Source organism: Anopheles maculipalpis, chromosome 3RL, assembly GCF_943734695.1.
Source record: "Anopheles maculipalpis chromosome 3RL, idAnoMacuDA_375_x, whole genome shotgun sequence".
NCBI classification, from domain to species: domain Eukaryota; kingdom Metazoa; phylum Arthropoda; class Insecta; order Diptera; family Culicidae; genus Anopheles; species Anopheles maculipalpis.
Genome location: NC_064872.1, coordinates 36,511,527 through 36,539,160, shown reverse-complemented (window position 1 = coordinate 36,539,160; position 27,634 = coordinate 36,511,527). Strand labels below are relative to the sequence as shown.

General features: G+C 43.9%; 8 protein-coding genes across 10 annotated transcripts in view; 2 read left to right on the top strand and 6 right to left on the bottom strand.

The window, feature by feature from the left end:
• LOC126565624 (NADH dehydrogenase [ubiquinone] iron-sulfur protein 6, mitochondrial) overlaps positions 1-27,634 on the bottom strand; it is a 384,330-nt gene that overhangs the window by 127,651 nt on the left and 229,045 nt on the right. The gene's annotated exons all lie outside the window — the stretch shown is intronic.
• The window catches only part of LOC126565024 (uncharacterized), a 494,010-nt gene that overhangs the window by 239,475 nt on the left and 226,901 nt on the right, over positions 1-27,634 (bottom strand). The window lies entirely within an intron of this gene.
• Positions 1-27,634, bottom strand: part of LOC126564579 (probable 26S proteasome non-ATPase regulatory subunit 3) — a 561,792-nt gene that overhangs the window by 341,093 nt on the left and 193,065 nt on the right. The window lies entirely within an intron of this gene.
• LOC126564595 (zinc finger protein 596-like) overlaps positions 1-27,634 on the bottom strand; it is a 394,155-nt gene that overhangs the window by 305,597 nt on the left and 60,924 nt on the right. The window lies entirely within an intron of this gene.
• On the bottom strand, positions 1,678-2,583 carry LOC126565190 (uncharacterized). The gene is made up of 2 exons (XM_050222338.1): positions 2,175-2,583; positions 1,678-2,108 (listed from the first exon to the last, which is right to left on the bottom strand). Exons 1-2 carry the CDS (start codon positions 2,581-2,583, stop codon positions 1,678-1,680), a joined length of 840 nt encoding a protein of 279 aa, XP_050078295.1.
• Positions 5,044-6,239, top strand: LOC126564993 (uncharacterized). The gene is made up of 2 exons (XM_050222126.1): positions 5,044-5,169; positions 5,228-6,239. The coding sequence occupies exons 1-2, from the start codon at positions 5,162-5,164 to the stop codon at positions 6,237-6,239; spliced, it is 1,020 nt and encodes a 339-aa protein (XP_050078083.1). The 5' UTR covers positions 5,044-5,161.
• LOC126564387 (serine/threonine-protein phosphatase PP2A 65 kDa regulatory subunit) lies at positions 8,130-27,517 on the top strand. Of its 3 annotated transcripts, XM_050221420.1 has the most exons (10): positions 8,130-8,250; positions 8,704-9,351; positions 12,838-13,603; positions 13,672-13,941; positions 25,752-25,818; positions 25,882-26,131; positions 26,211-26,368; positions 26,444-26,661; positions 27,103-27,268; positions 27,347-27,517. In XM_050221420.1, the coding sequence occupies exons 1-10, from the start codon at positions 8,158-8,160 to the stop codon at positions 27,423-27,425; spliced, it is 2,715 nt and encodes a 904-aa protein (XP_050077377.1). In that variant the 5' UTR covers positions 8,130-8,157; the 3' UTR covers positions 27,426-27,517. The 3 variants fall into 3 exon arrangements, with proteins under 3 accessions (XP_050077377.1, XP_050077375.1, XP_050077376.1); XM_050221418.1 differs by lacking the exons at positions 25,752-25,818; positions 25,882-26,131; positions 26,211-26,368; ... (1 more) ...; positions 27,103-27,268; positions 27,347-27,517 and adding an exon at positions 14,014-14,043; XM_050221419.1 differs by lacking the exons at positions 25,752-25,818; positions 25,882-26,131; positions 26,211-26,368; ... (1 more) ...; positions 27,103-27,268; positions 27,347-27,517 and adding an exon at positions 14,014-14,043 and having other exon boundaries at positions 8,139-8,250; positions 13,672-13,928.
• Positions 9,919-10,925, bottom strand: LOC126565183 (uncharacterized). Its single transcript, XM_050222332.1, has 2 exons — positions 10,461-10,925; positions 9,919-10,392 (listed from the first exon to the last, which is right to left on the bottom strand). Exons 1-2 carry the CDS (start codon positions 10,867-10,869, stop codon positions 9,950-9,952), a joined length of 852 nt encoding a protein of 283 aa, XP_050078289.1. The 5' UTR covers positions 10,870-10,925; the 3' UTR covers positions 9,919-9,949.

The following is a 27,634-nucleotide window of genomic DNA, read 5'->3' as shown; positions in this document are numbered from 1 at the left end:
AGTCTGGAATGCTCGAACTATCGTGCCATTTCAGTCCTTAATGCCGCCTATAAGACCCTGTACCAGATCTTGTTCTTCAGACTTGCCCCTCTTGTTACAGATTTCGCCGGTAGCTACCAAGTGGGGTTTGTTGGAGGCAAATCCACCGACCAAATCTTCACTCTTCGGCAGCCCCGGCTCTTTGATAACCGGGGCACGATTTACACTCGATATCTCCAATTCCTTGGCTTCGCCGATGACATTGACATCGTGGGCAAGACGACAGCGAAGGTGTGTGAGGCGTACACCCGACTGAAACGTGAAGCAGCAAGAATTGGATTGATGGTCAATGCGACTAAGACGAAATACCTGCTTGCCGGAGGCTCTGATCACGATAGAGCCCGTGTGGGAAGCAGTGTGTTAGTCGACGCCGCAACCTCGAGGTAGTAGAGGAGTTCTGCTATCTTGGGACTGTCGTAACTTCGGATAACGATGTCAGCAGCGAAATCCGGAGACGCATTGTTCGGGGGAATCGTGCCTACTACGGCCTTCGCTGTCTGCTGAGATCCAGAAGACTTCGAGACCGCACGAAGTGTAAGATATATCGCACTCTGATTCGCCCGGTGATCCTATATGGCCACGAGTCTTGGACCATCCGAGCGGAGGATGCAAACGATCTTGGCGTGTTTTAGCGTCGCATCCTCCGGACCATCTTTGGCGGGGTGTTCGAGCATGGAGTGTGGAGAAGAAGGATGAACCACGAGCTTGCTGAGCTATACCGAGAACAGGACATCCTGACGGTAGCAAAGACCGACAGGATACGATGGCTGGGGCATGTTATGAGGATGCCGGACTCATGCCCCGTCAAGAAGGTTTTCATCAGCAACCCCCAGTTTGGCACGAGGCGTCGGGGAGCACAGCGAGTTCGTTGTCTGGATCAGGTGAAGGGTGACCTATCGGAGATCGGGTGCCTACATGGATGGGAAGCTGCAGCCAGGGATCGAGTTTCTTGGAAATCTATTGTTGACCGGGCCATGTCACGACGACGTGCTTTTGAAAAGAGCAGGCAAACATGACTCGTTCGGGGCAGGCCAAGTAAAGAAGACCCTCTCAACAGCCTGGTTGGGACAGGCATAGAAAGACAGATTGAGGAAGCTGGAAAGAGGCTGGATCTCTCGAAAGCCGAAGGAGGTAGGTCAAGTAAGCAGGATCCTTCGAAAGCCCAAGCGGCAGTGCCGGAAAGGTAGCTTCGATGTCCTAAAAAGACTTTGCGCGTTGGGCCATTCTCATGACATGACCAACTCACCGGAGCCTGTTGATCCTTTCACATATAAGCCAAAATCGTTCTGGTCGTATTCTTCTCATTGTCTATATTTGGGTGATTTGACCGTTTGCTTTATCGTACCACATTTTAGTTTTTTGTGTTCTTTTCTGAAATACTTGTTTAGTAATATTCCATTTATAACAAATTACGGTTTGACAGAAACCAATAAAAAAAATTATAATGAAATTATGTTGTTTAATATCGATCACGAACGATGAAAGGGTTTGAGAAACCATCTAATTAAATGTCGGCTAAAATTTCACACATTTCACTAATAGTAACGTCCATCAAAGGTCTGTTAAATCTACACTAAAAGTCCTTCACTGTACTCAATATTTGATACTAGACATTTTAAACCATTACTCATCCTAAATCTATAAAACTCCATCATAATCCGCTATCACTCCGCTGAAGTTCATAAGTTCCAGCATTTTTAGTTTTTCGATGGTAGATCGCACCTGAAACGCAATCCCATCCACATGATCTTCCACATCGACGACCAATTCCGATGGCCGTCCGTTTGTCCAACCACTACCACCGGCATCCAGCGTACGCCACTTTGCTCTCAACAGCAACAGATCGAGATAGGTGCGCACGTAGTCTAGCAAGTTGGCCTGTTCGTTGCGTGGTTCGGCTCGCAGTACAAGCCAGTTTGAGATCGATTCACAGTCATTGCTCCGATTGCTCAGTGCACGTTGTATCATCCGCTCGAGCAGCTCCACCTCAGTCAATGGTTCGTCTTGAAGATGTACGGGAGGCTCAAGCCCTGCACAGGCACACCGATTGTTCGGCTTGATAAGCTCCTCTAGTAAGAGGCAAAGTTTGGGTTTAGTAAAATCAAAACAAATTTCTCACAGTGTAACTCACAAACCTCGCACAAACATTCGCCTTGCCGGGTGTCGTTTCGTTGTGGTCCCGTTGAAAGTGATGATGGTGTACTGGAGCACATCCCCAAACCGGGCGACTAAGTTAGGATCTTCCAGCATAAACTTCCCATCCACCGGATCGGTAACGTTTTGGCACAGGGCACACTCGAGGGCCTCCGTGCGGCCACCGTAATACTTCACGTACAGCTCAACGCCCAGCAGCTCAGTATCAGGATTGTACGCTGTCCACAGTCGAATGCCTTTCGGTGCGAGGACTTCGATGTAAATCTTGCCCACCTTGTGGCCCCACTGTTCCTCCACCGCGTCACCTCGGAACCAATCCAACAAACCGGCATTGGACAATCGAAAAACCATCACCAGCATTAAAATTACACGAAAAAGGCAACACACCATTATTGCAGGGGTTCGTTTCTTATCGGCCCTGGTAGAAATGTACAAACGACGCACTTTCTGAATCGAAATGCCTCCACCAACAAACACACTACACTGCGGCCCTCAGTGTATTTTATGCGAACGAAGTGTTCTTGCTCTCCTTTTCAGTTCTTATCGCTACAGCTACGTCACGAGTCCGTCCTAAGGTTCCACTCTCGTACACGTTTGCATTTAACGAGCTCTACTCGTTGATGCGCCTGTTCGGAAAGATAGCTGTCGCCCCATCAATTAACAGCAATCGCCATCGAAGTTAGAATAAATTAATTAAGAAGCAAGTTGTTACCAATTTCTTGCACCGGTCGCGTTGCGTACCATCATTCTTTTAAAAGTGAAAACTACACCCACCCGCTACCCTCCCTCTGCTCCCCATGCTGTGACAAACTTATTGCGGGGAAATGTTTTCCCGGTACTATCCAACCCGGTTTCTCGCAACCATTAGCACATCCCATTTGCCACTGGCACTGTGTCTTGCTGCAGAAAGTAATTAAGCAAACAATAATTTATTTCACCAGCACAATTCATCTCCCGTGAGTTCTGTTTTCCCAACCCTTCCCTTCCGCCACATTTTTGTTCCGGCCGCCACCCTTCGCCAGCACTTGGCGTACGGTAAGACTGCGGTAGCTTAAAAATTCATTATCGCACGGGATTTTTCCTCTTCTGGGTTTGGAAAGCCCATCCCTGTGACACTGTGCTCTCGACTGACTTGGGGAAGGTTCGGACAGGGTGCGAAAACCCTGAGGAGTGGGGTGAGTGGAGTGGTACCATTTCGCCTTTCGGACCCGATGATTGGTTGCGGGTGCGGAATTTAAAAGTAATTACGCCAGAAAAACTCCAAACCATTAAAATTATTTTAATGGCGTGCGCGCGCGCTTTTAATCGAATTCAATTATTTCATTATAAGATGGCGGTGGTTTGAATTGTTTGTCCGACGTGCTTCGGCAGTGAAGGTGTTAATAGAAAAGACCGACGTGTTTATACTGACTGGCATGAGAGCATTTACTGAGAGCGGTCCATTCAATTATCAACAACCAAAGCTTGTCGGGTTTTTGTTCACCTGTATAAATTCTAGAATAGAGAATGTATTTTACTCTTATAAAGACATTTTCATACCATTTCATCGTAACCTATTCAGCTCCAGCAACAACATCATACTGCTTGACCACTTCGCACACAAAGCGTTGGTACCGTATGGGTTACAAATTTCAAACAAATTTAAATAGCAAATTCTTCCCCACAATACAACTGTACCCGCAAGCCAATCGACATTCAACAATCGCGAACTTACATGTTACCACACCCTACGCTCGCATACGCATCGGAACCTTCGCGCAACTGCAAATTTTTCACGAATTTCTGCTGAATGCATCAACGTCGTACACGTGGAAAAGTTTGGCGCGTGTTACGCGCTACTTCGCCTCTTGATAACGAAGCACTAACAATGATCCGAGCAAATGTTGCTGCCCAAACTTTGCCAAAGTTTCACAACCATTGTTTTCACGGTCCATTGTGTTTTGGTTTCGCTTTGATGTGTGCCATATTGTATCGGAGTTTCTGCCACGTAGGGGATTGTTCAAAACCTTCAAATGGGAGGGCCTTGAGCATTATGTGCAATGGTAGTCTTATATTATACTGCGGTTATAGGTTAAGAGTTTAGAGTATATTACAGGAAACAGCTATGTATTCCAGAGGCAGCCCTTTGGTAATGCGACAGCATCACACCAGTCTTCAAACGACAGGACCGGGGTTCAAATCCCTTCTAGACTATTCCCCAGTAGTGAGAACAAACTATCGTCGTTAAGCCAAAAAGAAAAAGTTTTGTATTACATTTTGAAAAATTTTAAATCTCAACTATAATTATCAATTTATGTTATTTTATTTTATTTACATTTGATTATTACGGTCCAGTGCCGTATTGTCAACTCCGTTGTGTTGAGTAATTATTATCAATTTATATCGTGTAAAATATGGGACTTATTGTATTTATTATCTTATTTGTTTGCAACGGTTACTTCATGTTCAATAATTTCTAATTAAACTGCCACTTTACCGCTAAAACTAAATAAAACCACTTCAGCTCATGATAAGAAAATTCAGATTCAAATTTTCAAATAACTTTCGAAATACAACATAATCTTCGAAACCCTATACTATCTTCGGCTAACTTCGGCCATAATCGTTCGTACTCGCTCTAAGCGTTTGTATATTTGTCTCGCTCTTGCACGGTGTGCAATTTGACAGTTCGCAACACAACAAACAGAATAACAGAAGTCAGAACCAAGTTCTTCACGCAATATTAGATAGAATTGCATTAAAATCGATAAGCTAACAATCGAACATGAGGTCACACGTGTATGAAATAGCTATAAAATGCACCTAAGCATTGCATTATGCTCAAGGCTAGGCTAGTTTCATTCAAAAACGCCGCTTTGTAGTGGTGTGGCGGTAGTGCACGCGCTTTCCTTCTTTGTTTACGAAACACGCCGCTTGTCCTAGCTGTTGGCCATTTAAGGAACCGAAATTCTGCCAAAAGTGTACCACGATGGATGGGTACGTCCATGTGGGGCGATACTTCCGTACCAAATCTAATATGCTTGTTTGTTTACAGGATGTGCTTCGACTACGATCACTACTTCTCGGAGGAAACGTTCATCATCGATGATTTCGGGGAGATTTGTGAAGATGTGGTCCGTATAGCGAGTGTCAACACGCAGTACCTTTGCAAAGATTTCGATGCAGCTCTACGGCAGGAAAGTCCACCACCGGGAAGTTTTATTGCTTCGAATCGATGCTTCGAAAAGGAGATTCCTTCACTTTTTTCCGAGATGGAGTACCTAACCGAGGTGTCTCCCGGGACGGATGTGGTTTTGTCGGACACGAGCGCGATAACGATTGCGGTTAATCCAACTGAATTCTCCTGCAAACGTTCGCAACGCTGTCCGGAGGAGGAACCGAAGGAGTCTTCATTCCAAACGGAATCGCAAAATTGTCGGCCGAACGCTACTTTACCTACTGTTGAAAACGCCCTCGAAACATGCCCACAACCAGTACAAACTTACACCAATGTATCTGCCCCATTAGAGTATCAGCGTATTCTCAACAATTACATACAAAAAGGTCGTCGAAAGCTGGAAGCTAGTTCCTACTCCAAAATGAAAGCTTCCTGTCTGGCAAGGGAAAGATCGAAAGCACCCGCACGTTCTACCTCAACGATCGCAACGGTAACGACACCAATGCAACCGTCCGATGGATCGGGTGCCCAGTTTAAGCTGTGCCCTGCTACTTCCTCCACTGCCATTGTCAATAATCTTCCCCGAGCAAAGTGTAACGTCGAGGCACCTTCTTCCATTTGCGACCGATCATCGTCGTCCACGTGCCCTGCGCTCCATCAAAGCGCAACGCCGACAATGGCAATGCTCAAACAGACACGATTGTATCGGTGCAGGGATTGTAGTTCCTCGTTCACTTCCAGTGAGCTGCTACGGAAGCACAATTGCATTATCGCCGAACAGTATCAGTGTCAGCTGTGCTTGCGTGAGTTCAAAAAACGTAAAACTCTTGACCATCATATGAAATCTCACGAGAAGGTATTTTCCACCGATGATGATTTGCGGAAGTAGCCAAACAAATGGAGCATTTGCATTGTTTTTCGTTTCCTTTTATTATGCCCAGTTTGGCAGCTAAAGTTGTGTTTCGTTTCAAAGCGTTTTGCTCGTAACGTCCCCCGCTGGTGTTAATGGTTTAGTCGTTTAAAAATTGCCATTTAAAATGCTTGCTTTTTTCTTACGAAAACACATAGTGTTAGTTGAAACGAATGCAATAAACTGTTTTACACTCGAACAGTCCCGCTTGCTTTCGTTCTCGGTGGTTTAAACCACTTCCTGCAGCACTGAATCGAAATCATTCACATCCAGATAGCCTTGGCCAAGTTCCAGCACTTTAAATTTGTCAATTAATGTATACATTCGGAAACCGACCCCATTGTGGGCTAGGTACGTCGTAGCCACGTTGTTAACAAGCGGTCTCAAAGCTTCAACACTCCATAGACGATACTTCACGTACAGCTCTGGATCAGCTACCAGCTTTGAAGCATTCTCTAGCGGAAAGAACAGATATTCTGAGGCTTGCGATCCGGCGCACTGCCTTATCTGTTGCTCAAGGATTTCCTTTAGGTGCGCAACTTCCTCGTGTGTCTGCTGTTGATCACTCATTAGGCATTGTGAGAAGCAATAATTGTTCTTGGGACGGTAGAACAAGTGATCTGAAATAATTTAAATATTTATCAAAATGATATTTTTGTTATTATTGTACCTGATTATTCAAATCAGCACAAACCTGTGACAAGGATGCGTTGAAAATTGCTGTGCGATAACGTTTGCTTGTGCAACACCGAAAAGCGGTATCGAATAATATCTCCCAATTCTACCACCATGTGCTCGTTGTGAATAAGAAATTTACCGTCTACAGTTGTGCTTGTGTTTATCAGCAGTTCTCTATCCCACAAAGGTGCGTGATGGCTATGATTACTCCGACCAACGTACAGCTCCAATCCAAACATCTCGATCAGTGGACTATCCCTGGTCCAGATCATGATGCCGGATGGCTCTCTTATCTGTATGTGCACCACGAACTGCTTCATAAACACCAAATAGTCAGGAAGATGAGCTTCCTCCTGAGCCATTAAAGTGCCTAACAATGCACACCACCAAATCAGTGTCTGAATTAATCGCATTCTAAACAATAACTGGGAAAACGCCTGATTGAATTTGATCACCACAGCAGACGGCACAAATCGCGTATTCGTTCTTTTTGAATTGTGTGAAATTGGTGCACGTTGTTGTCGCGAATGAAACTCGATTCACACTGACTCATGAGAGTTCTCGCTGTTCACCCGTTATCACAAATTAATAAATAAACAGGCGCATTATCGCATGCTAACGGATGCTTCACATACAGTGGGGTTATATTTGAATGCTGCATCCTACTCCTACGATCAAAACAACCACTACACGTGCCACTTTTTGAAGAAAAAAAAAATAACAATTTTAAACAAAATATGAATGAAAACGATTTATTTAAAAAAGATCTAAGATTTTTTTTTAAATTTAGGAAAACCCTGCAACTATTGGTCGTTATCGAAATACTCACAGCAGATACATTGCCATCGCATCGCAAGCTTTGCACCCTGCACCTTAAACGCACTCACCTCACTGGTTGATGGTGTGCGTGTGAGATCGTGCCCGTAAAGTGACATTTTCGTAGCTGCCAATCGGCTTGAGAAAAAAGGAGAAGCATTTTCGCTTTTCGTACCCAAGTTTGTACGTGCGTGCATTTAATCCTCCACAATCAATAGGGCAGTGGAACGTGACACCGTACACAGCGTGTAAAAGATTGTTTAGCAAAGTGTACCGAGAACACCCAACAATTTGAACCACAACGCAGCGGCGCTCACAGAACACGCGACGACACGGGAGTTTTTGCAAAACCCCCCACTTTTTCCGACGGTGTACGAGAAGAGACCCAGACGAGGAATAAAACATGGCTGCCAGTACGAGCGGTGATAAAGCTGCGGATGATTCACTGTATCCGATTGCGGTGTTGATTGATGAGTTGAAAAATGAAGATATTCAGGTAAGAATCCCGTTTATTGACAGCGGAAGCACGGGGCGACCTTGTCTTTCGCATACCACCTTTCATTTCCCCCATTCCCCCTGTCGATGAACGGTGTGCTGGCATCCGCCCAACAGTGGTACACCCCGACGACGGTCGGTGCGTATACATACCGGGAAGCGAAAGCAGAGCCCGTTTGTTTCGGATCAAGGATGGACCGATCTGGGTCCATGGGAGTGTTCTTGAACGAGGACAATGGGTGACTTTCCTGCACACTCACACAGACCGCGCAATATGCGTTCTATCATCGGCGCTTACGCAAATCGACATCCTCCCCCGGATCCAATCCCCACCCACCTCCCCCCTCTTCTTTACTCCACAAAACATCAAAACGACCCACATATCGATTGGTGCCGTTTGCAGGTATATTGCTATATTTTATCATCCCATATCTTCTGGTTGGTCTATTTTTAGCTGCGCCTGAACTCGATCAAGAAACTATCGACAATTGCACTTGCCCTGGGCGAGGAACGCACCCGCAATGAGCTGATCCCGTTCCTGACTGAATCCATCTACGACGAGGATGAGGTACTGCTGGCCCTTGCCGAGCAGCTCGGTAACTTTATCCCGCTGGTTGGCGGGCCCGAATATGCTATGTATTTGATTCCACCGCTCGAATCGTTGGCAACGGTCGAGGAAACGGTGGTCCGTGAGAAGGCGGTCGAATCGCTACGTACCGTGGCCGGTCAGCACAGTGCGCAGGACTTGGAGGTTCACCTTGTGCCAACGTTGCAGCGTCTGGTTTCGGGCGATTGGTTTACATCCCGCACGTCCGCCTGTGGACTGTTTTCCGTGTGCTATCCGCGCGTATCGGCCGCAGTAAAGTCGGAATTGCGCGTCAACTTCCGCACGCTGTGCCAGGACGAAACGCCCATGGTGCGCCGTGCTGCTGCCGGCAAGCTGGGCGAGTTTGCCAAGGTGGTCGAGCTGGAGTATCTTAAGTCGGATCTGATACCCACGTTTGTACAGATGGCACAGGACGAGCAGGATTCCGTACGGCTGTTGGCGGTGGAGGCGTGCGTAAGCATTGCCCAACTGTTGCCCCAGGAGGAAGTGGAGCTGGTAAGTACTAAAGCGATTACAGTCGTGGCCGACCAAATTTGGTCCTAAGTTAGGAATGTGGTAAATAATCAAACAAAAATTTCTGAAGAAATTTTTGCAATCCTTGCGGGAAATGAAACCTGTCCATATGTAACATATGGATATGGTTGATTGAATTTTTTTAATTTAATTTCACCTTTTCAGGTACATAAGTAGTTGATTGTGTACATAATAACTTTGTGGTGCAACACATTTCTTCAAATTAAAAAAAACTATTGAATTTGTCTTAATTGTCTATAGACTCTAAAATTGTTGATTAAAGAAAAAAAATACGACTTAGAGCCGAAAATTGATGCCTTTGATTCAAAAAGTGATGCGCACTGTCAAAAATGTTTGACATCAAGTTAAAAATTGATGATCCTTGTCAAAAATAGTTGCCTTCGTGTCAAAGATTGATAAGCTCTGTTAAAAATTCTCGCAGAGATAAAATATAGCGGCAACGACTGCATTTACTCAGGTGCATGTTTTTGTATAATTTTGCATTTATTGTATCGCAGTTTTCATGTATAATCTCATTGTTAAAAATGAAAAAAAATGTTTTTTTTTTTGCTTACGAAGCTTAATCAAACGAAGCACGAATATCCATATCGTCGATCGCGGTTAGCTTGTCGTAGTCGAGTATATCGCTATCCTCCCGAGCGAGCTCCAATATCTTCAATTTATCGATAATGTTGTTCACTCGGAACACGATACCATCTGAGCCGTCTTCCGCGGACTTGATCGACTCCGTCAGTGGCTTTAGGGCGTCTTTTTTCTGGAAGTAATCGCGCACGATCTGTTTCAAATCATTGGCCGGACCGTCGACCCGATCGGTTTGCAGGAACAGGAAGTTAGACATCACACCCTCGGCACACTTTTTCGACACCCGTTCGAGGATGCGTTCGAGCAGTGCGATTTCAGCTGTCGGTTCCTCAAACACCTGTTTGGCAGTTTCTGTCGGGTTGATCGGAGTGACAGTGCCCGGCGGACAGGAGCATCTTCCTTTCGGTTTAATTAGGAAATCTGTTTATTGGGGAATGATTACAAATTAATTAATGTTCGAATTGCTCTACCATGCGCATCGTTTATACCATCCACAATCAGTTTTCTTGGCTTATGGCGCTGTACCGTCTTTCCGTTGTCGGTTATGATCACGTACTCCAGTATGTCGCCGCTCTTTACGATCACATTATCGTCCTGCAAGAAGAACTTTCCGTGCGTGACCTCCGTAGTATTGCGGCACACGTTACACTGCTGCTGCTTTCGACCGTGCACCGGGTTGATGAACAATTCCACACCGAATCCTTTCACTTGTGCCTTTTGGGCCGTCCAGAGACGTAATCCCTGTGGGTCAAGCACCTCAAACTCAACGCGACACACATCGTGTCCCTTGTTTTTGTTGCTTCGGAACCAATCCAAGAATCCACCATCCACAACACTGACCACGGTTAGGCTAAGTAGCACCGTAAACACGGTGGACGTCACACTAAAATGTCCCATTCTGTGGACAACCGGCTTCACTGATGGTTCAACAAGAACTAACAACACTTTCGGTTACTTTTAAGAGGCTGCTCAACTTCTATTGCAACTAAACGCCCTTTCAAAGAAGAAGGCAACGGTTTAATTTGCCTTCGTTAATACTTGACACCGCGCTTGCTTATCGCAACAACGTTCGGTACGTTTTGTGGTTGCGTGCACGATCACGGAAGGTTATCGGCAACACAAACAAGCCCTGGACTACCACTGTAGCGCAACAATAACTGAACCGATCGGCCGGACAAACGGCAGTGAAATATGCGAACGATCATAGCTGCTCTCTCTTTTTGTTCGGCAGCATGAGAAAACAGAAGATGTCTATATCGTGGTGATGAGTAGGGAAGCGCTTAAAACTTGTTCGTTTTGGAGGGAATTCCCGGCCCGGCGACAGTGATGTTTTTAACCTAATAAATGTTTTAATATTGCACTTCCTGCCCTTTCGACTGCTTACCTGGTTGGGTTTTTTTTTTTCAGTTTCAATATTGACCCCCCAATGGCCTTGAAAATGCCTCTTCGGTTGTTGGCAATTTTTGTTTTGTTTTTGTTTTCCTTAATTGGTTTTGAGTTAGGAGACAATTAATTGTGTAGAACTGGTTTGTCCGGATGTTTCACTGTCGGAGTAGTACGGATTCTCGTAAATAAAGTATTCTTTTAATAATTTATGCCTCAAACGCGAGTTTGCATGCGTCTGCTAGCAATATCTCTCGTAGTTATTTGATTAATTTGTTTACTGTTTTATACAGAATCAGTATACAAATTTATGATAACGATAATGTAGGAATAGCAATACATGAATCCAAAAAGCTTTTCTTACTAAATTATTCATGATATTGATGATTGTTCTTCTTCTTCTTGGCTTAATGACCTGTAAGGTCGCACCGGCCATCGAATGGGTTACTAGATTTCCGATACCACGTAGTTGGTTAGTCAGTCCTCACTACTGGGGAACGGTCCGGATGGAATATGAACCACGGTATCCTGCCGTGTAAAGATCAGCGCCGTTGTCCCCTTTGCCGCCGGTCCATCTCAGACACGAATGGCAATTTTTGTATAACAATGTCTTTTTTGTTCTGGATACTCTTCATCGTTTAGACAAATGCTTTGTGTTTTTTGGTTCAAAATTTCTTAACGATAGAGACAACAACCGACAAAGACCCATCAGTTTCTTCAGCATTTTAAGGCCAACTCACTCTGTTGGTTGCCCGAAATTTATTCCCGATTAGACGATGTTTTTTCTATAAGTGAAAAGATGTCTGGCTACATCCGGTCGTCGGATAGTGCAACAAATTTCCAACCTTTTTTGCTCAGGATTAACACGCATAGAATTATTTTTTAGGTACGTCACTAAGCTTATACTTAGCTGTTATTCCTTTGGTGGCTTTAGATTAAGAGAGTTAGTACAATTTTTGTTTACATTCTATCCTACACGTCCTTCGTTTATACGAAACTCTATATCTATGTAACACATGAGCTGTGACGCAGGCGTCCCGTAACTCCACAAATTTATCTATTGTATCTACTCTGATTTTGGCCATAACTATTCAAAATGAACTGATCATGAAGTATATCAAATTCTGCATACGCTATTTTTTCCTTCAGATAAGAATCTTGTCCGGTTTTGCAAAACGTCAAACGATAGTCAATTTAAATACCTTCGTATAATTAACCTCATGATTCATCACAATAAGCTTACGCATGAGTGTGATTTGTGCATTTATAATTTTTCACACTGCCATTATAGCCTACAATTTCTCACGGCTGGTTGAACATTCAGGCGAACCTCGAGCTTGGGGCAATCCCATGACGATGAAAACCTCTTTTTTGATGATCTTTGTCTCATTAGTCTATTGATAAACTTTTCTAACGTTCCCACAGTGTATGTATTGTTAGTAATTATATTTCCGATTATGTCCGATTGATTTCATTCACCAGAATGTCATGCCAACGCTGCGCCAGTGCGTCAACGATAACTCATGGCGCGTCCGGTACATGGTATCGGAAAAACTCACCGATCTGCAGAAAGCCGTCGGGCAGGAGATCACCAAGAACGATCTCGTATCCGCCTTCCAGTTTCTGCTAAAGGACAGCGAGGCCGAAGTGCGTGCCTCCGCCTCGGCAAAGGTGACCGAGTTCTGCGCGAACCTCGACAAAGCATGCCAGGAACAGATCATTATGACGTCGATTTTGCCATGTGTCAAGGAGCTGGTTGCCGATTCGAATCAGCACGTCAAGTCGGCGCTCGCCTCGGTCATCATGGGCCTGAGCCCGATCGTTGGACGGAACAATACGATTGAGCACCTGTTGCCGCTGTTCCTCATCCAGCTGAAGGACGAATGGCCCGAGGTGCGGCTAAACATTATCTCGACGCTGGACTGCATCAACGATGTGATCGGCATCCAACAGCTTTCCCAGTCACTGCTGCCGGCCATTGTCGAGCTGGCGGAAGATAGCAAATGGCGCGTCCGTTTGGCCATCATCGAGTACATGCCACTGTTGGCGGGCCAGCTTGGACAGGAGTTTTTCAACCAGAAGCTGCGCGATCTGTGCTTTAACTGGCTGAACGATCACGTGTACGCGATCCGTGAGGCGGCCACACTGAACATGAAGAAAATTGTGCAAACCTTCGGCACCCAGTGGGCGGAAACGAACATTATCAATCAGATTTTGGTTATGTGCAAAAATAGCAACTATTTGCACCGTAAGTATCGGAGCGTCTCCCATCACCTGCCTCATTACTTAACTTCAACTGCTTTATTTCTCGCAAAGGAATGACCTGCCTGTTCTGCATTAATGCGCTGGCCGATGTTTGCGGCGCGGACATCATCGAGCGGCTGTTCCTGCCGACCATCAAAGTATTATCGACGGATCCCGTTGCGAATGTGCGTTTCAACGTAGCGAAAACCCTACAGAAACTGTCGCCATTCCTCGACCAGGCTGCCATCGACGAGCACGTGAAGCCGATCCTGGAAAAACTCAACACCGATACGGACGTGGACGTGAAGTACTTTGCCTCGGAAGCGATGGTGAGCAGTGCCGGTGGGTACAACCTAGCGTTTTTCGTCCGATTACCGTAGTTTCTAATTCGAACTTTATTTTCTTCCACTATAGCAGCCTAAATAAAGCAGGAAACAAAAAGGGATGACAACAACCAAAAAAAACGGTCGTAAAAGCAACAAGATCAACATCTTAACTGTGTTGTTGTATAAGAAAATTGTGTAGGTTTAATCGAGGAACATTTATTGTCGCCGTTTTGGTAACTATTAACATCGCAGTTCAAGAAACACCCGAGGAAATCCAAACTAGACCCTTTTCCCCTTTTTCCTCCAATGAGGTGGTCAAAGCACACACACACATACCGACGTACACGTTCAGGACAAGCGAAGTGAGCGAATGAATGCTGACAAATTTCGTTAGCGATATCCATTCGCATGCATCTACATTAATGCCGGTTTTGGTAAACGATTAACTACTTAACAGATGGATAGGAATAAAAAGGGTTTAAGGAGAGTAAGGAGCCGAGCAAACATGTTGTTGTTTGTTGTGGCATTTTCATGCTGCGCTTTGCCGTTTGCCGTGTGTATCACTTACCTAAACCTATGCATTAAAATCCGTGGAGGTATTCCATGGGTTTTTTTTCTCTATATTTTGTAAGATGGGCAAACAATGTTGAACAATTGGGCGCCACATCTCAACTAGCAAAACAAAAAGGTAGAGAACAGATTTTGAACACATATAGGTGGAGAAATACACGGGAAAACCCAATATTCGCATACACACACGAAAACAAAAACTGAAAGCTAACTACTACTACTACTACTAGTGTACACACAATAGACACACCCACACACCGTGAACACATTCTTCTTTTTTATATACAAATATTTTCACTTTTCATCGCGGGAAAATGTATTTCCTTTTGGTTTTGTACCATCCTTCGCGTGCCCTTCCGCGCCTTTTTCGTACAGTTTGTCAACTGCAGCTATGCTTGTAAGTCGCTATGCGCAAATAATTTTTAATGAACATATTAAACTCCAAAATGTTGCATTACATCGACCAGTTGAAGCCATTTTGCGCCAGTGCATGGGTAAATTTCGAAATTTTTTGTGTTTGTTTGCGTTTAAAATACGATTTTTTAATGCACTGAGAACAAAAAGCGAGAGAGTGCGTAGCACTTTCACCTGTAAAGAGTGGTGTTTTCTGATAAAAAATGTATGATGATCTGCGATGAATGTGCGTGTGTGTACGGGAGGTGGAAGTAGACTCGTTTCTTTCCATACAAAACTTCTTCTTTTTTAATGTCTAATTATTTCTTCTGTAATAACGCCTAAGTTTATTCTATACATAAACCTTAAATATAAACACATCATATATTAAACGGAAGGAAATGCAAATCGGAAAGCCGATCGTTTGGGATCCGTTAACCGCGTATAAGAGAATAAATTCGCAAACGGCGAAAATAAATTACATATGACACGCAACGTTAATGCCGTCGTTGAGAGGGAATGAAAAATAGTAATAAAACAAAAAACCAAACACAAAAAAAATATTAAAAAAGTATTAAGTGTCCAAAATTTGCTTCCTTTATAACGATATGTGAACCGAAAAACCATACACCTCCGACACACAATCGTTAATCCGTGTGCTGCAGGAGGTAGCTTTGTCTAAGAATGGTCGGTCGCTTCTTATAGATTACATATCGCGATTAACCGTCTTAAATCCGTGGAGCTCGTAAAAATACGCTTTTCCGCTTACCGGCATATCGACATGCGTCATCGACATAGCACACCATGCATAGCTTCTTAACCATCTCCGCGTGAAAGATAAATCTTTTCATGTTTTTTTTATGCTCGGGCGCGGTAGACGCTCGTCGCGGTATCAGCTGATGGGGCTGAGAAAGAAACAGTCTACAGAGTGTCGTTTACAGTTGGAGAAGATGCACTGATGTTCCGTGTTAGTTTTCTCTAATTTTAAATCTCTCCCTACACACACGCGATCCACCCGAAGCTTGCATCTAGTAGTCCCCTCCACACAGCGGCAGACGATCTCATCGCGCGGGATCAAAGTTCGATCGTATGCTGACTCGCGGTGCGCACCGCTAATAGTGTACACATAACATTCGGTTGGCGAATAAGTTGCTGCGGCGGCTTGACTGCGTGTAGATGTACGACCGATCTGGCGGACAGTTGTGCACGAATTAGTGTGTATTTGTACGCCGCTTTCGTACCATGGAGAAATATGTTGGTGTGTACTGATAACAACGAAATCGGCGCGGCGAATCATTGCGGTGGGCAAACAGTGCACACTGGCTTGGGCTGGTCCAGTCGACCGTCCGATACGCAACGGGAGTGATCTGCAATTTTCGGTGACAACGAGTTGTGCAAACCTGCTTGAAAACGGCGAACAAGATGAATAAGGTGCTGGTCGTCGTTTCGGGGCTTGTGATAGCAGTTGGTGAGTAAATTTTGGATTTTTTGTTCGAAAAAGCGCAATCATTAGTGACAGACTGTTACACCTCGTTTTTTGAGATGATTTACACGTGTTCTTCTCAAGAAAAAACCGTTCTTAGTAAAAAAGGATCTAGCATAGATCGTGTCTTTCATGTATCAAACTGCTTGTCTAAGATGAGGTGCTAGAACCATGTAAGGGGAAAAATTTGAAACGAAAAACCTATCAAGGACGTTCGAAGTACAAACCTACCCTAATTCAACCGGTTTCGAGGTTTTTTTTCGATGTGTTTAAATTATTCCTGTCAACATCATCATTCTGCACGTATGTTACTGAACCATCATTTTCTCCACACACTCAATATCAACGTATGTTTGGCTTCTTCTAATGATAATGGTTTTAAAATAGCGTAGCATGTTACACACCATTAAGTCTGGACGTACCGCATTATCTTAATGAACTCATCAGAATCGTACTGTTTTGGCACGTTAATGTCATTTGTAAAACATTTTGTTAGTAAAATTGTTTTAATTTGAGTTTTGTTTTTTAACAAAATATGACGATTGAAAATTCGCACAGAAATGAATGGGATGATGCTGTTAATTCAATTTGTTCCGTAACGTACAGTGGTGGCGATTGCACTAAGCCTAATATAAAATACATATTTTATTTTTGTTTTAATTTTTATTTAATATTTACGATATTGTGCATATGTTGTGGCTTCCTTGAGTTATGCAAAACGCTTAGTCTTGTAGACAATCGTACGTAAGGGAGACGATACATACTCCTGCCGCTAAAAAGCCCGGTATCGCCTGCAAATGTTTAGTTACGATTTACCTCCTTAGTATAGTGTCCTTTGTATTGAGTTTAGTTAGGCGTCTAATGTTTATTTACGATTAGATTGGTTGATAAAATGATTAAATCTAATATAATTGTATTTTTTTATTTTGAGTATGACGGCTTGCGCCGTATCGTAACAAATTTAATTTTAATTCACAAAAAAACTCAGTCGATTTGACTGCAGATTTATTTTCTAACGGCAACTGCCTGCGTGGATGTCTTGTTTTTACCCAGCTTTTCGATAGATTGTTTATTTGGAAAATAATTAGGACCAAGCGTTTATGTTTGACACAATTATCGAAAATAAACAGTTGTGTTGTACTTCTTACTTACTTACTTATCAGGCGCTACAACAACGGTCCCGCGCCGTCGTCTGCCGTTCCGTTATCCTAGGTGATCCTTGGCCTTGATGGCGGATGATTCCACGCCATCCTCCTACCTCAATATGGGCCTACCACGCCTCCTCTGTCCGTGTGGACGGCCTAAAAGAACTTTCTAAGCTGGGTCGTCCGGTGCCATGCATATAACATGGCCAACCCATCAAAGCCTGTCGAACCTAATTCGCTGCACGACGGTGAGGTCGTCATACAGTTCGTAAAGCTCGTCGTTGTAGCGGCTCCCCTCCATTGTCCTTCAGCACGGGGCCAACGATCCTTCTGAGCATCTTCCTCTCAAAGATGCCTGTTTACAGACAGGGTCCATGTCTCAGAGGCGTATGTGAATACTGGGACTATAAAGGTACGATACAGTCCCAGCTTCGACGGACGCCACAGGTTTTTTGAGGTGAGATGTTTCCTTAGGCTGTAGAATGACCAGCTGGCCGCCTGCATCCTAGCGCGCCACTTCGTCTCTATGCTGTTTTCGGTGCTGACTTTTGACTGGAGATAGGTGAAGTATTGGACGACTTCAAAATTGCGATCACCTATCCGTACATCACCTCCACGTACTTCCGGATTACTTAGTAGGGCCGCCGATGGTGCCACCATCATTTTGGTCTTTGCCTCGTTAATCTGCAACGCGAGGTTTTTTGACGCGAGGACCAATTGACTTATAGAAAATGGTTCCCGAAGTCTCTACCTCCGACTCACGCATGGCCCTCTCTAGCGCCAAATTGAATAGGAGACAGGCGAGCCCATCTCCCTTACGCAGGTGTTTGGTGGTACCAAAGGACCGTGAGAGTTTTCCATCCACCTTAATCCACCTTGATCCAACACTTTGAACCTACACTGAAGGTAAAAAACTGTTTTGCTATGTATAACTTCTATTTCTTTGACTATACAGTCTCGACCCGCCATTATTGACTCCCTTCCCTTAAGTGAAACAAGCTGGACCATCACCGTGTATTCGCGAACGGTCCAGAAGTAATTGATAAGATGAGTCTTATCAATTTTAATTTAGAAACAGATGTTTTTAAATTAATCAAAAATATCAGGAAACCTTTCAAAAAACTGTGGGACGAAAACAAATATAACAGGAAAACTCTAAAAAACCTCGGGATACTCTGCACCAAACTATTGCGGATATGATAAAACTATTGTACAAAACTGCTACCTGTATTGCTAATCAAAATAGAAATTATTATATGGATCTTTAAATTATCCATATCAATAATCGTTTTTTTTTTTTTTGTCATATTTACCACATAAAATAATTTATTTGTAATTTTTAAACACATTTTTAAACATTTATGACAGTTCGACATCATTCGAATAAATAGCAATAAATATAAATGAAATCAAAGATACGAAATCAAACTTTCGGCCTTATTTTGTTAACCACCACTGTAGCTCACTTCACTTATAGACCATTTTACAACCCGAACCGGATTTTACCACGCTGAACCCTAGTTGGTTGCGTCTCTTAAGCATCAGCATATCTTGCTGTTTTTCGTTTTGACAACGACCCACGTGTGTTTGGGGGCTAGACCGCTTCGTCACGTGTTGATATGGTTTGTTTCTTTATCTTTACCGATTCGTCGCGATAAAGTAAAATCGTCGGTTATATCATTTCTCTTGTTCCGACTAAAGCATAAATGACCATGATCCTTGCCTTCGTTCCGCCGTATCGAATCGAATCGAGTGGAACAGCCGGCAGATCGATCGTTGCAGTTTAGAAGAAAAAAAATGCACATGTTGGGCGAATGTTTTGTTGCAACTGCGATCGTCGGTTTTAGTTGATCGTTGCACTTCACTCTGCACGGTTTGCAACGCGCAGTGCATCGGAAGTGTGCTTAGTTAGCTCGTTCGCTGTATCGAGCCGCTATTCTAGTGTGTGCTTGTGTGCGGCGGATTTGCGTACCAAACAATATTTGCATAATTATTCTTGACGCGTCCGGTAACAATAATTAGTAAAAAGTGTTCGCATCGTCACCAGTGGCAGTTTGTGCATATAATTAACGGGTTACTAATGGGCCTCTGCTAGCAAGTAATGTGCGATTCTGTACGTTAATTTAAAAGAAAGTTACGGAAGACACTAGGGAACATTAGTTTTATAGTTATTTACGATTGAAGTGATTTAAACTACAATACAGTTACTATGAACGAGAAGAGTTTACCTTTACGGAACTGTTTCCAAGCGTATTAGAAGGCCAATTTCTGCTCTGTGTTGACGTCGTACATTTATAAATCAATACCCAATAATGCCAACAACGGCAACGGATTAGTGGTCATCCATCGGTGAGCTTTGTTTGCTTCGGATCGGATGGATCGGAAATTACGCGTCCCACCTCACGTTGCTTCGTTGCGTACACATCCGAATCTATTCGATTGATTCGTTCGACAAATACGACAGCTTAATTCACGTCAATACAAACAAACCGTGTGGTGGTTGGGCTAGATTTGCATTTTTCTTCCATTGACGGGTTTTCAAATGATTATTCTGTGACTTTCGGACAGTTAGCGACATTCTTGGCTCACCGAACACAGAAGTGTTTGTTGTAAATGTGACATTGACATCGATTTAATGTTTGTGCTCTTCAATGTTTAATTTCCTTATGCCGTTTACACTTGGATTGTAATAACGAGATGGATTACACACTCTGCTGATTCAGTGTTCATTATCACTTTTTAAATCATTAAAACGTTTTGATAATGCTTTGGATCTTTTGCTGTTCTGACCTCTGTAATAGGCTGGCAACATTTATTTTAATTTAAACGATTTTTTGTGCGATGCCCTAATGTACTAATAATAATCGACCAACGGATTAAAAAAAAGTATTCAACAGCCATTACTTGGAAAACAAAGATTTACTAAGTTGCTATTGATTCGCTTCACCTTAGCTTGCACAACGGCATTTCTCAAATATTTACCTTTCAAATGAGAAACTTTTCATCGGCAATCATTTTTTCACAACCACCACTCGTTCAATTACTTCCTCTGTAATGTTGGACGAGTTTGTTTTTGGTCTGGTTACAACATTCTCCATCAGTTGTGCTTTTTTTCTCGCTCTCTCTCACCTTCTTCTCTTGCTTGCCCTGCCCAATAGGCAACAATAAAAGTGCAACTGGTTCTTTGCACGGCTGCATCAACCTCCCACATTCCCACTTTCAAGCCTTGCCTTGCTGCAGTTTAAAGCAAGTGAAACAGAGAGAGAGAGAGATAAAGAGCAATTTCAACTAGAACTAGAGAAGGTGAGGTGAAAAATTAAAAGCAAACCAAAGAGCTAATGGTAAAGAAATAATGCATCAATCTGACCAGAGTGCTGAGAATCGAGTCGAAAAATCCATCCTTCGGTAGGCATACCGAACCGAAGTCCGTCTATGGACGGGTCGGTGATCCGTTGGCCGGTTTTTATTACCATTGCCCTCAAACGGACCGTGGTTCTCGAACCGGTGTGTTTGTTGGTCAACCCGTTTGACCATGGCAACGTAATGGTGGTGATGGTTAGACGGAGGAAGCTTCTGGTCGAATGCTAGAAAAGAACGGATCTCCGTATCAGGACGGTTTTCGCCGGCCTGTATGTGGTAGAAACATTTCGAAAGTGATTTTTTCCTGCCAACCAAACCATTTCGAACCAAGTAGGTTACCTTAATAGGGGAGAGAGAGAGAGAGAGAGAGAGAGAGAGAGAGAGAGGGGCGACTGGAATGTCGCTCAACCGCCTCTAAATGGGGTGGAATTGCGAGTGTCTAATGATGACCCGAAAGGTTCTGTCTTTGGATCTGAAAGGAGTGTCTTGCAGAAATGGTAACATTCGACACGGAAAACCGACTGTCACTTGTCAATCTAAAGGCCTGGTCTTTGGAAATTCTTGTAGATTGCACTAATAAGACAACGCTAAAATGGCGTCTAGTTCTAACTACCAACACGTTGTAGACCTCCCCACGAGTACTCGCGTTCCCTCTTGACACGCATAACGGGACGGACATAAACGAATTCGCACAACAAACTAGCCTATTTGATCGTTCAACACTCGTCGCGACGATATAGCGAAATGCCACCAGCCCGTGTGGTCGACGCATTTGAATAATTCATTGCACCTGTCGTCAGCAATAGCAGAGGCATTATTACTACTACTTACCCTTGACAGAAGTAGCTATCAAGTGCCTCAGAAAGAGTGGGAAGGGGGGAGGGTAGTTAATGTTTTTTCCTGAAACCGATAGAGGCGTTGCTCCTGTTGGTGTAAGAAGGCGCTTGGGGCCATCGGAGCAGGAAGTTTAGCAAAAAACGATACATGCAAAACAACACCCGGGATGCCCGCGCCCGGGCATCGGCTAGCGGTATGGTGGTCTACCTTAACGGCTCAGCACGATGGATTACTCTACTCCTGATGAACACAGCATGGCCTGAGCAAGGTCAGTGTAGTGACGTTCGAGCTGATGATGAAATGCACTGATTGCACGCTGTCGATGAGCAACGAGCTTTCCATGGTCGTAAATTAAACGTTGTTTTTTTTATGTAAACGATGCACCATCTCCATCGACGGAGGGGAGGTACGATGTGGCCGTCGCTGTTTGCCTGCGCTGACACGTCCAAAACATGACGTTGAAGTCATTTTTCTTCCCAACAGCATGTCGTTCTTTCAATAACTTTCGCTAGTTACCTTCCGCGACCGGTTCCTGGTGGACAGTTTACAAGTATGCTTTTGCAGAGCGATCATTTAATGCTGAGTGATGATTAATATTCAATCCGACGCCTTCAGTGAGCACATCAGTGTTCAGTTCGATGGTGTTGAGCTACTCTTATTATTCGACATTCAAAATTACTGGAATTGATTAACACAAAAGCTTTGCCTACGAAAGATGCGCCTATATCTCTGCAATAAAATTTTAAAATTGTCAGCAATCCACCGAATTTTTCTGGTGATTTCAGCAAGTACTAATTACAGCGCTTCCAGCTCAGAAGAAAAATTGGATTACCTAAGAAAAAAGTTAGAAGCATCAAATTTACTTAATATACTTGCAGAAGTTTTGAGATGTTCGAGAACTGGTTTTTACAAAGACTGGCTCTGTCTTTCTTCGATAGTGATGTCATTCTCTTCTGTAATTTAAAACAAAAATTTCAACCCATCAACAACTATTAGACTAATTTATCAAACATCCTAAAAGCAGTTACTTATTTGATTTCTTATTTATCGAAAAAAAACTTCCTTAATACCTAATGGTTATTTGCAATGACCGATGTTTTTAGTTATGTTTACTATTCCACGCTTATCACACGCTGCAGTGAGAATCACATTGATTGCATTTGATGCGTAAAGCGGTGGTGGTGATCCCTTGGAGGTGCAACGCTCTAGGGAGCTGGAACTGTTGGCTACCACAACCCCCCCTCTTGATGGGGACACATTGATTCATCAAAAAACACGCGTGCACCGCTAATGGGGCGCTCTATGTAATGGCACTCATTCTAGCAACATAACATCAACCCCCTTCCAATGTATATGACCAAAGAAAACAAAAACTCACGATCATAGAATCGCATGCCTAGTCAGCAAATGGGTTGTCCCATGCTGCCCATCTGGACAAACAAACTCACATTCGTCTCTGTATGTGTGTGTGTGTGTGTGTGTATAGCTCTAGGGGTGGGAAAAAGCGTCAAGCAATTCTCAAGGGTTTCCAGTTTTTCTTCAACACGCGAATCCGAAACGTCCGTCCTGATCCGTTGCGTACGGCACCGTTGAAGCACTAAGCGAGCGCGCGCGCGCACCGCTACGCAACATGTCGCTCGGGTGTCTCAGTTTACTGTAAGCGATCACATCGAACGGTTGTGTCGGTCGGTTCCTCTATCGAACGGTTTAGGCGGGTACGGTGTGGCATCTCCACCGGTGGCTTGCTTTCCTAACCACCCTAACAGACAGGTGGTTCTTGTGGTTGTTCTTCGTGTCAGAGGGTTACGCAATCGATGGTAGCGGTCGCGTGGAATGCAGTACGTTGAACTGCTGCCCAAAGCACTGCTGACGCAGTTTGAAGGCCATCCCTTGCTTTATTGGCAATTCGACAGTGTGTGTGTGTGTGTGTGTGTGAGTAGGAGTGGCACGGCGTGGGTAAGAGCAAACCCCCACAAAACAACACCTTTAGGGTCATTCAATTTAGAACCTTAGCAAATTACCCGCCAACTTGTGCTCCACAAAACCCAGCGCTACTACTATTCCGGGTGAATAGTATCGGTTCTAAAAATAAAGCCAGTGTTTTGAGGGGGAGGGGTGTGTGTGCAGTTATGTGATTGTAGCTGTGTTCGTGTATGTAAGTGCGTACGCGCCCTCAAGCAGAACACGCTTCAGCTACGTTTTGGTGACTTTAAATTGTATCGCATAATTCGCGCTTGCAGTGTTGTGTGTTGCCTGGTTGGGGAAGTGTGTGCCGTGAGATAAGACCCTTCACATTTCCTGCTGTTCCGCATTTCGGTGCCGATTCCGAAACGATAGTGTAGTGTTGTGTTATATACCCTTCTTAAAGCCTTACCGTGCACCCTGTCCAGGTGATCCGAAGTTGTGATTTAGCTGTACACATAATCGCCCATTTTATTGTCGCCCAACTGAAGGCGCCAACAGTGTTTTGTTGGCAGTGAAGCAAATCCATTTACACTGTGTCAGCCATCACCAACGTGCCATCCGAACCATGAAGAGTCTAAAAAATCCGCGTAAGTTTTCGTTCGTACTTTGCTCCACAGAAACACACGGCAGAGATGTGTCAAATCCGGTTGAGTGAGTAGGAAGAATGGGGAGGGTTGCTTTCGGACTCAGAGCAAACCATTAGACCGACCGCACAGAAAACAATAAAATTAAAAATCACTTGCTCAAGTTTTCCAACGTGTCGAGTGTAACGTAACGGTGGCAACTTTCGCAATGTTAAAACCAGTTGTCACTTTCACCTTTCGTTACCGGTTGATGTTCCGATGTTCACGGAGAAGGTACCCAACCCTCAAGAGACGATCCTGTCGAACCAGTTTTTTTTGTTGAAAAACAATAAAATCAGGTTTCGCGGGTTTCTGAATATCAAACTTGAACTTGAGTATGGCGTGACATTGGTCCAAAATTTATGATTGAGCACGAAAATCAACGAAACTCAAGTTTTCCTGTTGCTTCTATATTATATGCAAAGTATTAAATAACACCAATTGAACTCATTATCTAGTGCTTGTTGTCTCTTGGCCACAGAAAGTGATAGGACTCCCTCCAACAATTCGATTACAAAGCGCCAGCTATAGCGCCTTGTTTTTTGTGTAACACCCTTCAAATGCGCGATTAAAGCTATCGTATCACCCGATGATAAGCGACCAGCCACGCTCTTCCAGTAGTTGATAAACTACATTCACGGCCGGGCCTAGCGGCTCCGTGTCTTCCGTGTATCTCCGGGGCTTTTGCTCAGTCTGCCGCCCAGCCTTGATCATGACCGTCGTACGATGGAGATTAGAAGCCTATCCCTGTTAAGCAGTTGAGCTGCTACGTCTCTACAATTAAGGCGTACCCGCGAACCGCTCCGGTTGAAAGGCATGGTTGTGCGACAGCCAGACAGAGCGAGAGACTGTGAGGTCAACGCTTAAGAAGGGCAGTATCTTTGCATATAGCCGCGAGCGCACCGCTTTAGCGTAATGATCACCTTCCACAGCACGCTGTGGGTGATGATTAGAGTCACCTGTCCCTTGACCGGTAGCCATCATTGAGCAGCGAGATGCCGATGGGAGAATGCTAATTAAATTGCATTTTTTCTGCGATCACTCCGACGTAGGTTGTTTTTGTGCTTCCAAGAAAACGATCACTAGTAACTGATCGCTGGTCACTGAGATGTGGTGATGCATTAGTAGTAGCAAATGTTAATCAAAGCGTGTATTGTGCGATCACGCTAGGGTGCTTACTTGCATCAGTAGGTGGAATTCTTAGTCAGTTAACTCAATTACAGTTGCCTTTTTTGTGTTAGTGATCAGTATGTGCTTGTAGGTTAAATATTTAAAGTTAGACTCAGCAACGATCTTCTGCTGGACGCACATTTCTGGACCGCAACTCAACAAATCAATTGTGCCAATTGTCATTCCCGATCAGAACAAATTAGACGACCTTCGCAGCGATTCTGCTCATCGTATACGAGGCGTGCGTACTCATATTTATGTTCTCTTTATTCACTTGCAGGCGTATGGGTGGGCATGAAGCCGGTACGAGCCCACCTAGACACGGCCAAGTTTATGTTTTTCTACGGGTGAGAATACTTCACAAATTGCTATTTCGAATAAATACTTAAAAATCACTCTCCACCTTCCAGACCAAAGTTTGAGGACCATGAGACGTACAGTTTGGAAAAAGCCGAGGACATCCTGCACCACAGTCGCTTCGACAAGAACAAAAAGACAGTGATGTATTTCCACGGGTACATCGAATCACCCGAGGTCGAAAGCGTGCACGTGATTGCCGATGCGTACTTGAAGCGTGGTGACCACAACATCCTCATCCTTGACTGGGCTCTGCTGGCGGATGGAAACTATCTGCTTGAAGCCGTACCGAACTGTAAGAAGGTAAGATGGAAAAGGGGTACAACAAGTGAAGTGTTTGTGTACGAGCGCCATTTAACTCGATGCTCTGTGCCTTTTCCAGCTTGGAAGCTATCTCGGTGCGGTGGTCCTGCGAATGATCAATGCTGGATTGAACGTGGACAAGCTGCATCTTGTTGGTCATTCGCTCGGTGGACAGCTGGCAGGATACATTGGGCGTACCGTGATCTCACAGTCGGAAAAGCGCATCAAGCTCAACAGGTATGGGGCAACAGGTCTGTTTGCAAAGTGTCGTCATTGATTAATCTTACACGCTCGTCTTCTTTTGTACCAAAGAATTTCGGCACTCGATCCCGCCTTCCCACCGTTCTATCCGGGCATCTTTGCCACCGCACTCAGCTCCAAGGATGCGAACTTTGTCGATGTCATCCATACCGATGCGTGGCTGTACGGTGCGCCGGTTAGCACGGGGACAGCCGATTTCTGGCCCAACAATGGTAAAACCCTGCAGCCCGGTTGTCCGAAACGAAACTACAAACTGCTCACCGATAATGGTACGCATTTGGTATTAATTTTCATTCTTTTTTTTAGTTTATTTGCATGGTTTGTTTTGCAAGTATTTGTGTTTATTTTTATGTTTAATATATTTTTTGTTTTGTTTCCTTTTTGTGTTCTTTTTTTATTTGTTTTTATTTCGTTGTTTTATGTCCTGCTTAAATCCTGCCTGATTTAATCTCCGATTGCAATGTACTGCATGGTTCCTTGCCCCTCGTACTCTACCCATCTTCTAACCTTTGCTTCATCCTACCCAACCCAGCCAAAGCATTCCGGCAGAACTCGTCCGAAGGTTCTCATCCATTTTATTTTAATATAACAATATATTTTTTTGGCTTTTTTTGATACTTACTTTAGTGTACAAAGATGAATCGTTGTAGCGAGGACGCTTGATCTTATCCTAATATGTTTTCTTTTAATGCTTTCCATCACGCGTACAGATTTGTGCAGTCACCGGCGGTCTTGGTGGTTCTGGGCGGAAAGTGTTGCGGAAAGCAACGTACAGTCATTCCACTCGGTTAAATGTAAATCGTGGGACGATTTCAAGGATGGAAAGGTTGATCGATCGGCTGCGATTGTGCACATGGGAATCGATTGTAGTTCTGAGTAAGTCCGATACAAGATACATTCAATATCTAAAGATGTTTTTATTTTCCATTTCATCGTTTTTTTTTATCTTCCCAGTGCCAAAGGTGACTATTACCTGCAGACCAACGGTGCCCCACCATATTCCAAAGGAGTGTCCGGCTCGAAGTTTGAATAACATAGACCAATTATGGTTTTAGCTTAGCGTAAGAGTTCACGTTACCCCTGTACAAAATGGTTTTTAGTGAAAAACAAAAAAATACAAGCAATATTTTATAGCGTGTAATCTTACTTGTTTCTTTTAATATTGTAATTTATCGAGATGACGAGTAACGAGTATTATGACTATAAACGCATTGAAATAGCTAACATTTGAATGATTAAACA

What these genes read in the sequence shown, in the direction of transcription:
- LOC126565190 (XM_050222338.1), bottom strand. Translation starts at nt 2,583, where the DNA reads ATGGTGTGTTGCCTTTTTCGTGTAATTTTAATGCTGGTGATGGTTTTT. An exon ending in AAGGCGAATGTTTGTGCGAG is followed by an intron (nt 2,109 to 2,174) that starts GTTTGTGAGTTA and finishes GCCTCTTACTAG; the next exon opens with AGGAGCTTATCAAGCCGAAC.
- LOC126564387 (XM_050221420.1), top strand. Translation starts at nt 8,158, where the DNA reads ATGGCTGCCAGTACGAGCGGTGATAAAGCTGCGGATGATTCACTGTAT. An exon ending in CCCAGGAGGAAGTGGAGCTG is followed by an intron (nt 9,352 to 12,837) that starts GTAAGTACTAAA and finishes TTCATTCACCAG; the next exon opens with AATGTCATGCCAACGCTGCG. An exon ending in CAAACTGCTCACCGATAATG is followed by an intron (nt 26,662 to 27,102) that starts GTACGCATTTGG and finishes TCACGCGTACAG; the next exon opens with ATTTGTGCAGTCACCGGCGG.
- LOC126565183 (XM_050222332.1), bottom strand. Translation starts at nt 10,869, where the DNA reads ATGGGACATTTTAGTGTGACGTCCACCGTGTTTACGGTGCTACTTAGC. An exon ending in AAGAAAACTGATTGTGGATG is followed by an intron (nt 10,393 to 10,460) that starts GTATAAACGATG and finishes CCCAATAAACAG; the next exon opens with ATTTCCTAATTAAACCGAAA.